Below are 17,500 nucleotides of genomic sequence, written 5' to 3' on the forward strand. Positions count from 1 at the left end.
TTCTTTTATAATATATGACTTAATTTCATATCCGTGATGAGGGGGTTTGAGTTAGATGATCCACGCCCCTCAGTGGGGGGGTGGATGCAGACAGTCCGGTCTGCTCCCACGCCTCATTAGCATATTTAATTAACCTGCTGACGGCTGAATGAGGGGAGCGGGGGACGATGGGGTAGGGGGGCAGTGTGTGAAAGTGCCCTCCAACACACACCCATCAGCAGCACCCCTAACCCCCCACCCCGTAGTTGCCGTGGTTTCCGCCTGATGCTCTTTGTTTTAAGCTGCTGAAGCAAACAGACGCGGTGAACAGCATGCAAAACAAGCCTGATAAATGCTGCTCTGTGTGTGTGTGTGTGTGTGTGTGTGTGTGTGTGTGTGTGTGTGTGTGTGTGGGACAGAGGAGGGGGCCGGGGGGGGGGTCCTCTCAATGCAAAAAGTTCATGTCTCTTAAATGTAACTGAACTGCACAACCTCGCGGCAAGAATGTAGAGGCACAGCGTCCGTAACGTCTGCTCTGTAATAAGAACTCCACAGAAAGAGCCAGGATTCAAACCTGGACCAAAGTGATTTACACTAACGAGAAGCCCTTTAATCCATGCAGGATGACCCGGCACACTCAGCAAACCATCACTTCAAAGGCAACCCGCGTCCCTTCACTCAAAAAGCGCTCCTGTCACTTCCTCTCACATAAAAAAAAAAACGTATTCACGGCTCAGAATCAGGAGATAATCACTTGACTATCTCTCCGCACCGTTCAGCCAGTGTGTGAGTCGTTAAAGCGAAGCCCCGCTCTTCCTCTTGATCCTGATTTTCCTCTTGGATCACACATCTGGGCCCACGTGGCAGCGGCTTCAGCCGGACCTCCGTCACGTTCGCCGTGCGTCACTTTCCTTCATGTTTGCCTTAATTAAAAGTTTTGCTTTTCTGGACGTTCCAACTTCTCTCCGTCTGCTCCTGAGTCATGGCCCCGCCAGCAGGCTCCGGGGGGATGATGGGTAATATTTCTTCCACTCCCTGCCTACTTTATCTGCAGCGTGGCCGATCGATGCCCCCGAAGCCGCTAAATCATTTGAAAGAGCGGAGCTGCACCGGAGCAGAGAGCATGCTGGAAGAGGAGGCAGGCACTGAGAGGCCGGTCGCACGAGCTGCACACAGGAAGAACGTTTGCCATGATACTCAGAGCTGACCTACTGCTGCTCACACGTCCACAACAAAAAACGTCAGATCTCACATAGAAGTGAGAAAACTCTAAAAACACAGACGAGTTTAGTTTAATAAAAGAAAGAAATATGTAAATAAGTCACAGACGCCTGCAGCTCAGTTTGATCTGATGCAGTTTTAATGAAGCATTTTTAAGAATGTGAAGCAACAGCTGATAACACATTAGCGCTCAAACCATCCGTGTTGTGTTGAAGAGATATTCTCTGGTCAAAATAGGACTGGGCTGTACTTCCATGTAATACCGCTATGTGCCACAAGGAGGTTCAGTCGGTCAGTGTAGCCTTTATTTAAGCGATTAATGAAATGATCAGGGAAAAAAGACTAAAAGTTTGAAGAGCAAAGCATTTTAGCACACCCGCTGGTTAAACACTGCCCCCTGTTGGTAAAAGTTTGAGTTAATATTTGCAATGGGTAATTATAAAAGTACTTTTACTATTATTATTATTATTGTTATTATTATTGTTGTTGTTGTTGTTGTGAGATGTAAGACACCTGAATGCTTGAGACCTGCAAACTGCCAAAACCTCTGCCTTCACAGAGGCTCTTGCACTGTTGATGATCGGTTAATCACGTGACTGATTAGCAGCATCTGGCTGCTGCTGATCCCGCTGTTCCTGTGGAAGCAGTGAGGCTGGACGTTGTTTTTCAGAGTACTGCAGAGAATCCTGTGACATAAGAAAATGACCCGTTTCCTCTTTTTTAACCACCTTGCTTTCAAGTACTTCCCAGAATTCCCACCTTCCAGCAGCTGCATGGATTGGGACTGAGCGGGACTCTATTACGTATAGATGCCTTCAGCTGATGACGGGATAATCGATGACTTTTTGTGTAGTTGTACATTGTAATCATGTAAACATGAGGTTTTTGAAAACGCTCGGGGCGCACCATGTGAGATTCTGTCACGCACCGGGTATTTTTGCCATTTTAACTTCAGTTTTAGCTATCAAACATTATTCAAAATACTTTTTAAAGACTAAGTATGAAGAGGATTTATCCGTTCATGCGTCGGTGGTCGCAGTTGCTTGGCTTATTTGTGATAGTTGACACGAGCTCCTCCTCAGACATTTCACTCCTCCATCCTTCCACCCGTCTGCTCACTCTGAGCTTCAGCATAGGCTCCGAGTTCTCCCTGTGTCACTGAGCGTGTGCAGAAAGTGTGACTGAATCAGCTGCAGCACCTGGAGTCTGCCAGTCAGTCTGCTGTGTGTGTGTGTGTGTGTGTGTGTGTGTGTGTGTGTGTGTGTGTGTGTGTGTGTGAGAGATACCAGGTGAAGGTTTTGTGGTGTGGAGATCAATACAGGCATCCCCTCTACACACACAGACACACACACACACAGTCAGTGTTTAACAGCAATTACACATATGCTGACACATTAACAGAGTGCTTTTGAATGCACACTGGAGCAGCTGGGAATCAAACCACCAAACTTGTGATTAGCAGATGACCTGCTGAGCTACACTAAGTCCACGTTTTGGTGAATAGCCTTCGCTGGTGCTCGTTTTTGTTCTCGGATGATCTGGGATTTGTAGAGCAAGAGAAACTGCAGCAACACCTTCACTGATTACTTATTTGAAAGAGTAACTAAAAACGTGATTACTTTACCTGCAGAGCTAAACCTGATCTGCAAATGGTAATGCATTATTTTACCGAACACTAAGGGCAGAGGCCACGACGTAAGGACAAAATTTAGCCAACAGCAGCTCGAAGGTGATGTCAGCTCTGTGTGGGACTTTCTGACGCTTTAAGAGTTTATTCTGAAAGCGTTGCGCTTCCTGGTTGATAAATATTTTTTATTTCGAAAATGTATTTACATTGTTTATTAAGGATGAAACACATTTCATGATAACATTAAAGATAACTTCTTTTTTTTTAACTCCCAGCTATCAGTGAAGTAACCGCTGGATCAGAACAGACAACTGAGTGTGTGTGTGTCTGTGTGTGTGATTGTGTTATTAAGTTGGTGTTGTTCAGCTCGTCCTCATCTTTGTGTTTCTCTCCACAGAATCTGGCCAATCAGAAAGCCCGAATCAGGCCAGCGAATCAGACATCAAGGAGCAGCCGGAGAACGGTGAGACAGACAGACACACGCGCACACACACACACACACACACACACACACACACACTGAGGCCAGCCTGTGTGTGACCCTGTGTGGTTAAACGAAATGAGGCTGTGGTCAAATATGCACACACACACACACACACACACACACACATTCCTGAGGAGAGGTTGTTTGTCTGGATCAGGGAAGTGCGTATGGAAGATTTTTAAGTGTGTGTTGATGGATGTGATAGCAGTGTGTGTATGTGTGTGTGTGAGAGGAGGATATCCTCTCTACTTTGTGTGTGTGTGTGTGTTAGACCTTGACCCTGGTGTTCAGCTACGTGCATGCAGACACACACACTCGGACACACAGCTGGTCCTGATTATTCCTGTTGGGAAGCAGAAGCCTGTACTTCCTCACTCATACTGATCCTTCCCTGGTACTACTGGTACTAGTACTACCTGTAATCCTGCTGCAGGTGTAGATTTCGGGGGCTTGTCAGTGTTTGGCTGTGCCGGTATGTGTTGGTGATACAGTAGTAATATAGTAATAACCCCCTCCCTCCCTCTGCTCACAGGTCACCTGGGCTTCCAGGACAGCTTCGTGACACCTGGAGTTTTCACGGTGGCCGAGCTCGTCCGAGTGTCTCAGAGTAAGTTCTCTGTCTCTCTCTCTTTCTCTCCTCCTGCAGTGAGGCCGAGCACTGATTGGATCGCAGATCTGTCATCGATAGTGGATCTAATGTAATTCCTCCAGACCAAACCACAGGCTGCCTGTCTTAATGAACACACTGTGTGTGTGTGTGTGTGTCTGTGTGTAGCTGCTGATGTGTGTTTGAGTGGCCTTCCTGCTGATGAACGTAAGAACATGTTTAGGAGAGTGAGAGCCAGGTGTTCACCATATTCTATAACAATGATAGTAATAACAATAGTAATAACTGTTACTTAGTAACACCTTATAAGTAACTGATTACCAAACTCAGTGTGTGCATAATAACATCATAGATTAAAATGTGAACAACACAGATTCAAACAGCATGTGTTTTAAAGATGGTGAGAGTCGACGCTGTGAATGTGATGCAGGAGAGTGCACGAGCGGCCAGTCAGCTGAAGGCTCTGAAGCACCATCGATTAATCGAATTCTCAGATAAGAAATACTCCTGTGATAAATATTCAAAAGAGAAAAACACAGGTCTTGCAAAATGACGTAGTGTTTACACGCCATATTAAAATAGGAAACATTTTCTTAAATGCAAACATAAATAAACCTCAAGTCTCTTGTCAAAGGTCAATATAATCTGTATGCAACCGAAACCTAAAACGTGTACCTTTACTCTGTGTTCTTGGAAAGTTTGTGACAGTGTTTTATCTCCTGGATGAGCCAGATTACATTTGGTGTGTATGTATGTATCTGTGTGCGTATGTGTGCAGTGAATGACTGAGTTTGTGTCTGTAAGCCTTTAAAGGAGAACGCAGTGTCTACGAGCATATCGGCATTGTGACGTTTGTCCTGTGCTTTGATGCAAAGTGTTTGTGCTGCTGAGAACAGACGCTATGATGGTGCGTCGTGAATTAATATTAATAATAACAATTCATCTGCAGATTTTTCTCTGTGTAGAACGAACAGCGTTGGGCAGAGCAGCTACAAACTTCCTTTTCTTCCTGTGGTAGTTTGTCGATCAGCTGCTTTGATGAAGGACTCCCGCTTGCTGTTTCCCAGTAAAGGTTTTAATGGTGATCACGGGAACATCTGCTGCTTTGGGCCATACAAACAAGTTTTTTCACTGTACTGTTGTGGCTCCGCCTCTTGTGCAAACAGACTCCACCTCCGTGTTAAACTGTTTCAGCATCATCACGACTGTGTGGGCTGAATGTGGTCAGACTTTTTATCCACACGCTGCTCCTAAATGAGTTTCTACTGCAGGTCTGTGAGTGAGTGCTGCAGAGCTGTGCATTAAACGAGGATTTCTTATAATCGAGTTATCCGAATTACTCGATGAATCGTTGCAGCCCCAGTTGATATTAAAACTCTTCAGATCCAGGATCTGCTGCCAATCAGCAGCCGCTCCAACTCAACTCTAATTATGAGGAAATATGAGCGACAGGCGGGGCAATCGAGAGACCGCAGGGTGGAGGAGAGAGAGGGGAGGGGTAAGATGGGTGTGCGATGGACAGAAAGGACAAGTGAGAGAGAGAGGCGGGGGGACGTGACCTTTAAAAAGTGCCGACATGCAGGAGAGAGAGAGAGAGAGAGAGAGTGACAGAGAGCGCAGTGGGATCTATATGAGTCTGTCGATCGCCCACCGCTAACAATAGGCGATGTAAAGTGCCTGTCAGCACACACACAGACCCCCGATCAAAGAGCCATCGATCACACACACACACAGTTATCCCTGCTTGATCAGATACTCACATGCAGCTGCTATCTCACACTCACTTAATGACACTGAAATATAAGGCGTTCTTTCAAATTAAAAGCATCAGTAAAAGTCTGTTAAACTTTCTGTTCTCCAAGGGTAGCTTTACATGATTCAAAGTTATGAATAAGTCTCCTCAGCTCTGTCCAAATCCAACTGAAACCCACGTACTCTGATTGGCCAGTATCTGGAAGGTTATTGAGGGGACAGAGCGCATAAGCACATGTATGGGTACGCGTTGGAGCCTGAATGGAGCCTGGACATCCTAAAAACAGCAGGAACATCATGATGTTGGTAAATGCTTTGCTCAGCAGGAACTTATTATTGGACACGAGGTTGCACTTAGTCTTTCACATACACATGTTGCTGTGTGCAGCGTGTCCCTGAAATGAGCTGTAATGTCACGTAGCAATTAAAATGACTGCAGCCTGCACAGACTCCTGTTCACACACTGGACTTCATTAAAGTGCTTTAACACAATAAACATGAGGGCTGCAGTTGTGATGCTTCACGGAAATACAGTCGTAGAAGAGTAACATGTTCCTCCACACAGAAACACGCAATTTATAGAATGATGGTAGATGCACTAGAACAGTGGTTTTTGGTGTTGCATTGCTGCTGATGTCGTTGGCTTGCCGTGTCTTCTTCAGGGTCTGTGTTTCTGCCCTGAAAGTGCTAAATGGTGTTTTTATAAGTGCCACCCATTTTTTTGATTTGATTGAGAAGCCATACAACTATTTTGAGCTGATAGCGCCGTGAGTGCAGTGGTGTCCGGAAGATGCGTTTGCTCTGAGCACTTTGAGCTCAGGCTTATTGGAATTGTTCAGAAAATAGACGCTGAGAGCAAAAGTGAGGCAGCCTGTGGGCAGACTTTTGCAAATCATGCTGTAAACTACACCTCTATGCTGACAACACTGTCCTTTACTGTTCAGTGGTGCTGTACATTGTGGTCTTCAGTGCTGCTTTGGATGGATGAGAAACTGAATTTTAAATTTCACGTGACACCTGTCAGCACATTCAGCAGGAGAACTGGTTCCTTCAGAACGGTAGATGATAGAAGAGAAGAGAAAAGGCCTTTACTGTCATTGTACATGTACAACGAAGTTGTGGGTGCTTCACACCGACTTTGCCGGAATAAAATATAAAGCATATAAAAGAAATAACAAACAAAAATAAGAGAAAGGCACACAATAGAGGGCAAAGTGCTCAGAAGCAGTGCAAAGAAAAAAAGGACTTCTTAGAGTCCATGTGTGAGTGTCCTGAGTGATGAGGGTTACTCAGACTAGCACTGGGCCATATGTCGAGTTTTTAAATATATCGATATATTTTTATACAAGATTTGAGATGTGATAATATCGTTTATATCAATATAGTCTATGTTACGTTATAATTATAATTGTGGAGCTGCAAGTTTTCCTCTCTTTCGTCCACTTTTATCTTTACGCAATGTTACTCTGCCTCGCCTCTCTCCTTCACTGAACACAGCTCCCCCATCGCTTCACCTGCAGGCAACAACAAGATGGACACGGCAGCTGTCAAAGAGGAGCTGGTCGGTAAAAAGAAAACATTTGGAGATTACTGTTTTAGTGCTGTCAGCGTTACTCTTGTTAAAATGACGTTAACGCTATAACTGCATTAACGCGGCAAATTTCCATTAATGAGTTACCATGGATCGCCCCGTGCATGGGGCTGCATGGCGTCAACACGTTAACGAGCTAACCACTAATGCTAACTGCAACTCAGCACGTTGACGCCGTGCAGCTAGCACTACTAGAATTTTCACCATTTACCATTTACTACAGCGCCATAAAGTGCAAAATGAAGAGTGTGTGAAACTGCGTGCTGTATCCCAGACCGCGAAGTCTCCCAGCCTCCTGCCCCGAAAAAAACCACCTTACAAAACTCGTTTTTCGGACTATAAGTGTACACTAAAATCCTTCCATTTTCTCAAAAATCGACAGTGCGCCTTATGTATGAATTGTGGTTGTGCTTACTCACCGCGAACTGAATTTATGTGATACACGGCGCTCAGAAACCTGTCAAAAAATGTTTTATTGCAACTTTTGTAAGCTATGAAGCCGCACCGCTTGATGGATTGTTGGAGCATTACGGCTACTGTAGTTAGGAGCCTTGCAGAGTAATACGTACTCTGCTTCAACTTAATATTATAAGGACCACAATGTGTGTATAAGGACCACAAATGGCGCCTGTTAAGATGGTTACGAACCGGATTTCAAACTCAAGGCTGTCAGTCTTGTCAGAGCAGCTGCGAAATCTGTCTGTCTTTGGTATTATGCTCAGCTTCTTTTAGTTTACATTTTGACTGCACAGTTGTGAGCTTTTTGTTATGCACAAAAACAACATTGTTTTATTTTATTTATGGAGCATTATTATTTAATAAATGCTGATAATTTATTTCTGAGTAATTTTTTCATGTACATCTACGCTGTAAGTTAATGAAAGTGCCTGTGTCAGATCTGGGACACAGCTTTGACTAAGAACTCTCTTTTTGTTCTTACTTTATGGCTTTAAAAAAAATATCGAGATATATATCGTGTATCGCCATCCAGCTAAAGAATATCGAGATATGAATTTTGGGCCATAACGCCCAGCCCTAACTCAGACCATGGCGCAGATTGGTGGGTGGGCGGGCAGGCTGGGGTGGGGTGTGTGGGGTAGTGTTTGTTAACAGTCTGAATGGCCCAGGGGAAGAAGCTGTTAGTGAGTGTGGAGGTGTGGGACCTGATCGACTAGTGGGTCAAACAGGTGGTGGGCGGGGTGCGAGGGGTCATCTGTGATGGCCCTGGTTTACCTGAGATGATTTTTTTCTCTGGGCAGATGGAAGCAGCGTCTTATCAGCGTTGAGATCATTATAATGCTCCTCAATATAAGCTGAGGTTAGACCGTTAGCTCTGGCTACTATTTCACTCCATTTACTTTTACCATCGCCTTAAGGAAAGCGTTGCAATTTTACTCAACGTGAAGCTGAAACTTGGAAAAACATGAAGAACAATGAGATTTCTCATTTTTATCCTTTAATTTTGAATTCTACCTGCAGATGTTCTTATTTTACTCCATTATTTGCTTTTTATAGAAATAACTTTTACTTTTTTTTTTGTTCTTACTGACAAAGTTTTTCTACTCGACTGTATTATAAATGAAGTCTCTCTCAGGCTGAATGAACATGTATTCACACACACACACAAACACACACACTATTCAAGTACATTAGCTTTTAACTGATAACCTGAAATGCCTATTGCGCGCACACACACACACACACGCACGCACACTGTGGACTCTCCTGCACTCTAATCCATAAGTGATTCTTCCAGAGCCGCATCGCTGCAAATCTGCTGACCAACACAAAGCGCGCGCGTGCACACACACACACACACACACACACACACACAGACAGAGAGCGAAAGGGTGTGTGTGTTTGTGAATACATTTGTGTCTGTCTGAATGTGTCTGTGTGTGTAAGTATATGAATATATACTGTACTTATAGAGAGTGTGTGTGTGTGTGTGTGTGTGTGTGTGTGTGTGTGTGTGTGTGTGTGTGTGTGTGTGTGTGTGTGTTGCAGCAGCATTAAAGCAGCTCGGCTCTGCTGCCACAGACACTTTTCTTACTCCTCACTTTGCTCACATTAGAAATATTAAATGTAGACAAAGCTGAAAAATGTGTTTAATCTCATCTCCTTTTATATTAATACAATACACACATGTTATTCTCAGTACATCTCAGTACATTTTATTCATACAGCCAAAAGTTATACATTTGTGTGAGTTATTTCTGTAGAAAAATTGATCCAGCCTGAGGAAACCTGTAAATGTCTCAGAGTACAGTGGAAGCTGAAGGAAGCGCTCCATCCTCAGGTTCCTCCTCAGTCGAAACGAATTCATGTGGAAGTTTCTGCTGATTTATGTTAACGTTCACCTCATGAGTCCAAACTCTACAGCTTTTTATGTTCCTCTTGAAGAAGCTGTTGTCATAATTTCCTGCAGTTATATATTTGTGATGTTTTGAGCTCTCAGGGCCACCGTACTGTGGCCAAAGAACATATGTATGATGCTGAAGCAAACCTGGAAGGACACCTTTATTTCAGTGTAAAACTCCGCTGACGTTGGCAGATTCTCGCTGCGGCCCTCATTCTCCTAAGCGTTCCCCTTTAGGAGCATAAAAAGAATTCATGCATTTCTTCATACAAATAAGCAGCTGTGCAGGGAGTGACAACAGGGGAACATCTGCATCATGCAGGATCAAATTCAGACTCCAGCATGTTAGGATGAGGTGGAAGATTACAGGAAGCAGAAATTACGATTTGCCACCAAAGGTCACCTGATCGCTTCAGTGTGTGTGTTAGCAGGAGGATAACTTTAGTATGTGTTTCAATGAAAGTGTTCCCGGTGGTAGGATATGGTGCAGAAGTAGCACTGGGAGTCTCCATTTGATGCTAAAGAAAAGATCACAAACTTCTTCTGGTTCCTGCGTGCTGAGGGGGAAGTCTCAGGAAGACCTGAGACCAGGAAACCAGGAGTCTGAAGAAAATCTAAACGCGTAATGTGACAGGCGGTGTCGAAAACAGTGAGAATGAGGCACAGGAAAAAGGCCAATTCCAAGAAACAGTCCAGAGATCAAAACAAGTAAAGAACTCCGAACACCGGCATGGTAATAGACAGAACTTCACTTGAAGCTTCACCTGCGTCATCATCACCCCACAGCACTCTCTGTGATTATATGAAGAATCATTTCTGGTGTGGTTCTTCTTTAAGTGGAATGAACACACACACAAACACACACACACGCGGGGGTCTGCAGGGGTGACTGAAGCCTATAGCTCACCAGAAGATGAGATGTGGTTGTGGTGGAGGGGGGGCTGGTGGGGTATTGAACAGAGCGCGCACGCACACACACAGCGGGTGACCTTGGCGTTGTGCAGCCATTACACAATTCACTGGCAGGCCAATCGAATCTCTCTCTGTCGATCAATATCCTATTAAAGCAGCACACAAAGAGAGAGAGGCCGGGCGGGCAAGCGAGCGGGCAGGTTAGTGTAGCGGCCGCGGTCACATGTAATTGGTCACTTCAGTGTATTCCTGACTTCTCCTTCCTCTCTCTCTCTGCGATGTGTCATTAAACTCTCTCTTCCTGTCGTTCTTCCTCTGATCCTCCGCTTTCTTTTTTTTCTTTGCTCGTATTCCTCCTCTCTTTCTTCTTCCCTCCGTCCTCTCCCTCGCGGTCTGTTTCTGCCGCTCTGTACAAACCTCACCTGAGCGAGACATTACAGCTACGTTTATGAGGGCCATAAGTTTGTGGACAGTAACTTGTGTTTGTTGTGCTTGTTGAACTGACAACAGCGAGGCGTCCGTCTGTCACCAGAATTCCTACTGGTCAGAATTTAATCAAAGCAGTGCTCCACAGGAAATAAGAGCTGCTGGTTGCTAACATGAGGGATCAGCATAAAATTGCTAGGTCTAGTTAATAGTTTTTTAAGGGTTATTTAATAGAAAAAACAATAGTACTGTACTCATATACACATACCAGCTAATGTTAGCCTCAAGTTTCCTAAAAATCACACTTTCCCTCTGACAAACAGTTTGATTACATTCTTATATTGTATGAGAGTTTATTCACTAAGAGTCCAACAATGTTAGATCCACTTCACAGACAGTTTCATTATGACCATAACAGTAGCTAACAGAGGCAAACGGCAGCTTACCGAGGCTATTAACAGTTAACTAAAGCCCCTTTTCCATTAATACCTACTCGGATAGACTCACCACGGATCACCTCTCAGATCGACTGGTTTTCCGTTACAATCTGGTAATACCTAACGTGCGTGGTTGTCGCACGTGTCCCGCAGTGTAATTAATATACAACATGATTGCTACAAAAAAGGTGGACGTCGAGGCAAGAATATACCTGCTGCTCGGTCTGTGGCTTTTTGTCAGGCTCTGGGAACATGGCGTTGTTTTTTGTAACCGTTTCCTTCGTTGGCGAGTTTCACAAAAGGGTGGTTTTATTTTTGTGAACATGACGTTCTCATGACTCATCAAGTGATGCTATTGTCCAGCCAATCGGTGGCATGCATTCTGACGACGTTACATTTTAGTACCGACTCGGAACCCTGGGCGAGCAGGTACTAAAAAAGTACTTGGTACCAGGTACTATGACCTAATGGAAAACCCTGATAACTGTTGTGAACCGTGCCGAGTCGATGCAAGTAGGTACTAATAGAAAAGGGGCTTAAGGCTAACACAAGCTAACTTAAGGCTAAGAGTAGCTAAATAAATGAGGACACTTCTCACCCTGCATTGATAGCTGAGGTAAACAGTGGACTAACAGCGTTCCACAGAAAATTCTGGGGAAGATCCGTTTAGGTGCGGCCGTTATGGGGTAAACTCGAAATGTTTTTGATCTCTGTTAGCTGACATGTTAGCTGGAATTATGCACTTGAACTGGGCAGTGTAAGAAAACAGAACTCAGTTGACTGCAATCTGTAATTTACTGACATCTAGTGGTGAAAAATGTTACACACTGTAAGTTTAAGATGTGAAAGGTAAATCAAGCACGATTGTGTATGGCAATCTGTTAAATTACTGCAGGTGAAGGGACTTCTCAAACCTGGTAGAAACAAAGACAGATATGTTTCTTTACATATTAGATTTAAAACGCTGATATTTGTGTGAAAATGATACGATCTCTACGTTTTCATAGTCAGGGGATCTTTTTAAGTAAATCTATTAAACATTGGGTGTTCCAGTTATTAGTTGTGCCTAATAAACTGGCATGTTGGTGTAGCACAGGCTGAAAAAGGAGCTGCAGCTCACTCCGAGTCTCTTTGATGTTTTTAGACACTTGTAACCAGCTCTCTCACACACACTCACATACACAGATGCATGAGTGGAGTGCCAGCAGTGCACCTTGGCACTGAAACAGATTTCATGAAAACACACACACACACACACACACTTCCTGCCAGTGTGTCAGGAGAGCTGATATTAGACGTAAGGATGTTGGGGATTACAGCTGATATGATGGCTTCACACACACACAGTGCAAACACACAAACACTCAAATAGATAAGAAGGCAGATGACCCACTTGGCACCTTCTCGTACCTTCGTCTGTCTCGCTATCGCACTCACGCACACACACAGACACACACACAGGATGAAAGATGAATAAACCTGGAGGCCTGCATGCTTCAGACTCCTCCTCCTCCCTCCCCCTGCCCTCTGCCACACACACCTGGTGGTGTGCCAGCAGCAGATGGGCACCGTGGCACAAACGACACAAAGATGTTTGACAATTTTAATAATAATCACAATAATAATCATAATAATGAAAGTGTGCTTTGGAACAATAAAACAAAGGGAACAGCTGTAAGCGATCAAAGAGGAGCCTTGGTGAGTTCTCGCAGAAACACGATGAAGATGTGCTTTAAAGGGGGGTTACAGTAGTAACCACTGTATGGCGAGTGACCTGAAAGCATCATTAATACAGCGAAGACGAGCCGAAGCTCCGGCTGGCAGACGTCCAGGCAGCACAGCACCGGCCCCCGGCATTCAAATGCAAGAAGTAAACACAGAGCAGCTTCATTACTGCCAGAAATCTAATCAGCAAGGATACAAATCAACCAGGAGCAGCTGCAGAGTGCTGCCAGCGCCCTCCACAGGCTGCACACGTCAGTGCAGCAGTGCCTCTCAGACGGAGCCCATCAACACCATGTTTCAGCTGTCATCTCATTTATGATTAACCATTAACATCTCAGAGGTTCACCCACAGCCTCAGTGAGCACATGCAGCAGATTATCCATGATTGGCTGCTTTTATATCCTTATCTCTTTTTATTCTAGAAAAACATCAGCTTTTTACTGAATTTCCCGAAGGAACCTACCCAAAGGATTATTAAAGTTCTCTCTATCTATTTTTATTCTGTTTTTATTCTTAATGTTTTACCACTTTGGACAGTTTCAGTTCAGTTTACCTTTATTTATATTGCACCAACAACAGTCGCCTCACGGCACTTTATATCGTACGGTAAATATCCTACAATGATACAGAGAAACCCCAACAACAGACAACCCCCTATGAGCAAGCATTGGTAGACAGTTGGAAGTGTAGAATTATAGGGAAAAAGGAAAAACTCCCTTTTAACAGGAAGAAACCTCTGGCAGAGCCAGGCTCAGTGAGGGGCGGCCATCTGAGAGACCAGTTAGGTTTACTACTATCACAGGGACTTATCCATTATTTTTAACAGTTTATGCAACTAGTTAAGGAGTCTAGGACTTGCTTATGATGGCTGTTTTAACATCTTTGATTGGTGGCGATCTCCATGTTACCATGGAGATGTTTAAAATGTCTAAACATGAGTTTAGTGAGCATGAAGCTTCAGAAACCATATAACATGTTCTCAAGGTTTTCATCAAGACTGCGATAACGAAAAGAATTGAGTCTATAGGGGAGTTTGGGATTTGAAGTGCATTATGGGATGAGTAGTTCCTTCACAGTTAAAAGTCACTCTCCACACGGTTTGGTAGCTTTGCCTTTTTCAATTCAAGACTGGCTTCACTGAAAGCTTCACACTCTTTATGAGTTTGTGAAACCTCAGAGGAGAAGTGAACAAGAAGTTCCCGTCCAGAACTGGAGTCATAAAAAAGTGGACTACAATTATTAAATTAGAGGGTAAATTTACCTGTCCTCAGATGTAAAAACACAGAACAGGTCGACTGTTCATTACGAGCCGTGGCAGTCACAGGAAACTTGTATGTTCTTCATTTTTCAGTTTTTAAATTATCTTTGTTTTTACTTCCTGCTCCCGTGGGAAAGGAGTTTAAAACGTCCACACACGAATGACCAACTCTGTGTCTGTGTGTGCGTGTCTGTGCGTGTGTGTGTGTGGGTCTGCCTGTGTGTGCGTGCGTGTGTGTGCATGTGTGCGTGTCTCAGGTCAGCCCTATCTCTGCAGGGCAGAGAGAGAGAGAGTGATAGATAGGTGGAGCGGGATCACGGTGCTGAGCTCAGCAGAAAACTCCCCACCAGGTCCTGTCAGTCCTCCCCCTCCCCCCTCCTCCTCCTCCTTTCATCCCATCACGCCATCATGCTATCTGTCAATAAAACGATGAAGAGTAGGGATGAGGGTGTGGGGGGGGGGGGCTGGAGGCGAGGGGGTAGACGGATGTCCGGTTTTGAAGCTGATTGCTGCCTTTGTTCAGCAGGATTTTCAAATTGAAGCATTTGACAACAAAGAGCCGGATCGCCCCTTCGCTCCCTCCCTCCCTCCTTTAACACGGAGAGCCTCGCAGGGCTTTGTGGAAGAGCTTCTGTCCCCCGAGAGTAGGATGGGGGGGGGCAGCAGAACATGAACAGATCAGAGAGGAAGAGGGCCACAGCTTGTTGTTCTTGGTAGATGCTAATGTTGTGTGCTAACTGCTCTAATATGCAATGATGTCATAAACTCTTGTCGTGAGCTAATATTGAACATGTAAACAGAGACAAGTGGTGCTCGGCTGCTAGTCAGGCTGTTTGTTGGGAGCAGCGGCAGACTTTAAATAAAGTTTTTCTCTTTTTTTTAAGAGTCTCGTTTATAAAAGCGACTCGTTTTTGTCTTTTTTTTAAGGAGGGCAGTAATTTTATCACCTCCTGAGCCAATTCATCCGCCTGGCAGATTAGTCCTGACGATCCTCTGACCATCAGAGGAGACGTTAACAGCTCTGAGCTGAACAGAGTCCCACTACTGCACACACAGGTGGGGCAATTTTAAATGCACACATCTGTGCGTTCACTGGAGTGTTTAACGAGGAGCTAAACAACAACACCTGTCCGCACACAATCCCTGCATCATGCGCTTCAGGGTGAGCTCAGAAAACGTTCCCTGGAAGCTGCAGGAGGATCATATGTCGCAGCTAATCCGCTGGTTCTGCTCGGCCAGAGAATCCCAGTGACTGATGCAAACATTCGATCACACAGTCACTCAGAAATTCTCCTTAAAATATTCTCCCAGGTTATTGGTGTTTTAACGTGGAGTTAGTCAGACTGTTTAATCAGTTGTGTGTTTGAAACGCAGGAATATTCACACGAGACATCTGGCGGGACGATAAGTGAAACTTATTTTCAAGGCCCTGTCCTTTGAACCAATCAGCTGTCCTCAGAGGGGGTCAATAAGCTCCTCCTCCATTTCTGACAGGCGATCACAAATTTTTCACTGAAGCTTGGATGTTTCAAAGATGCGTTCAGAGTGCTGGTCCACCCAGCGACATTTATGTGTGTTGAATCAATGCAGGAGTGAAAGCACCGCTCCGGTTTCCCTCTACGCTGCTGAAGTACAGCAACAGTAAAGGACTCTTTGTGAGGTAGTGTCCCAATCAGTCTCGTTTCCAGGAGACAGGAGGTCCAGGATATAGCCTGACCCCGTCACTGGAAAAACGTGATAAAACTGATGTTATGCTTGTGGCGTGACGGGCGGTCAGATGTCCGGTGACTCGTGGTGTTGCAGCATCTCTTCAGACAGGAGGAAACACATTTAATAAGAGTCAAGCTTTACTTTTTAAATGTGCACTTTGGATGATTAGAAGCTTTACTCTTCTTTTCTCGTGTGCACCAGCTTTATGAGACAGTAACTGCTGCCGCAGCAGGCTTTCATCGGAGCGGTGTCCATACTCCCATGAAGTCTCCTTCACTGCAGGAAGTTTCTTGTCTCCTTTAAGGAAACCTGAAAGTGTCAGTGAGGAGCTTTCACAGCTTCTCTCCTGATTTTTATCAACATGTTTAACACTCCTTGTTCAGCCTCCAGGTGTGTGTGTATGTGTGCACTGGCTATATAAAAATGTCACCGTGTCCGTATTGACGCTCTCTATCTGTCTGTCCATCAGCGCCCATCGCAGCCGGCACCGGGCCAAACTTCTCGCTGGCCGACCTCGACAGCTCCTCCTACTACAGCATGAGCCCAGGAGCCATGAGGAGACCACTGCCCAGCACCTCCTCCTCCAGGTACACACCAGCACACTCAGCACCTCCTCCTGTTGTTAATGTCACTTTTTATCAGTTTTAATGACTGAAATCAATCAATCGATTGACTAAGGTCAAAGTGTTTCTCAAAGAGGGAAACATGTGCGTCATAGAAAACTCTAAACAATGATCCAATAAGTGCTTTTATAGAATCAGTTTTCTACTTCTTCTATTTTACAAGATTTCATGGAGCACCTGTAATAAAATAAATGGGACGCAGTTTTTGTGCAGTGACTCGCAGCACCTGTGCCCTGTTTAAATAACCTTTATTGAGCTGTCAGCGGACAGAACGGTGAGGCCTCAGTGCTGAGTGTGAGCGCCACCTGGTGGCCCGTGGACCGACCTTTCAGCAATGCTGGAGAAGTCGCTTCATCATTGGCCGACGTTCCCAAACCAGAACTCCAGATGGCTTCATTTCGTTTTTTTACTTCCAAACATTCAAATCCAGGTGGTTTATGTTCCACCCGTGCAGTCTGACAGCTGACTGTCACTCAGGGTGGGTCAGGGTGGGTAGTTCAATGCCCTCCTCCTCAGTCCACACGTCCAGCTGTCCTTGAGTCGGATACGTAACACCAAGCACAGACTACCAGCCCGATCACCCGACAGCCTTGCTGATGTCATATCCTGCCAGCACACCTGCATGACTGAACGTGGATAGGTGACTGCCCCCTACTGTCCACAAATATTTTACACCAAAACAAATGGAGGAGCGAAACAAAAGAATGATTCTTATCACATCAGCGCCACAGTAAGAAAAAAATTTGATGATCGTTGTGAGAATAAAGTCGAAATGTGGAGATTAAAGCC

At 44.8% G+C, this 17,500-nt stretch overlaps 1 protein-coding gene across 4 annotated transcripts in view; it reads left to right on the forward strand.

Annotated features, from left to right (window-relative positions):
* nfia (nuclear factor I/A) overlaps positions 1 to 17,500 on the forward strand; it is a 113,270-nt gene that overhangs the window by 66,630 nt on the left and 29,140 nt on the right. For all 4 annotated transcript variants that reach the window (XM_039606750.1, XM_031743528.2, XM_039606748.1 and 1 more), the window contains exons 3-5: positions 3,225 to 3,290; positions 3,844 to 3,918; positions 16,558 to 16,675. In XM_039606750.1, coding sequence (XP_039462684.1) covers positions 3,225 to 3,290; positions 3,844 to 3,918; positions 16,558 to 16,675 — 259 coding nt within the window. The remainder of the gene's footprint in view (positions 1 to 3,224; positions 3,291 to 3,843; positions 3,919 to 16,557; positions 16,676 to 17,500) is intronic.

Source organism: Oreochromis aureus, linkage group 23, assembly GCF_013358895.1.
Source record: "Oreochromis aureus strain Israel breed Guangdong linkage group 23, ZZ_aureus, whole genome shotgun sequence".
In the NCBI taxonomy this organism is placed as follows: Eukaryota; Metazoa; Chordata; class Actinopteri; order Cichliformes; family Cichlidae; genus Oreochromis; species Oreochromis aureus.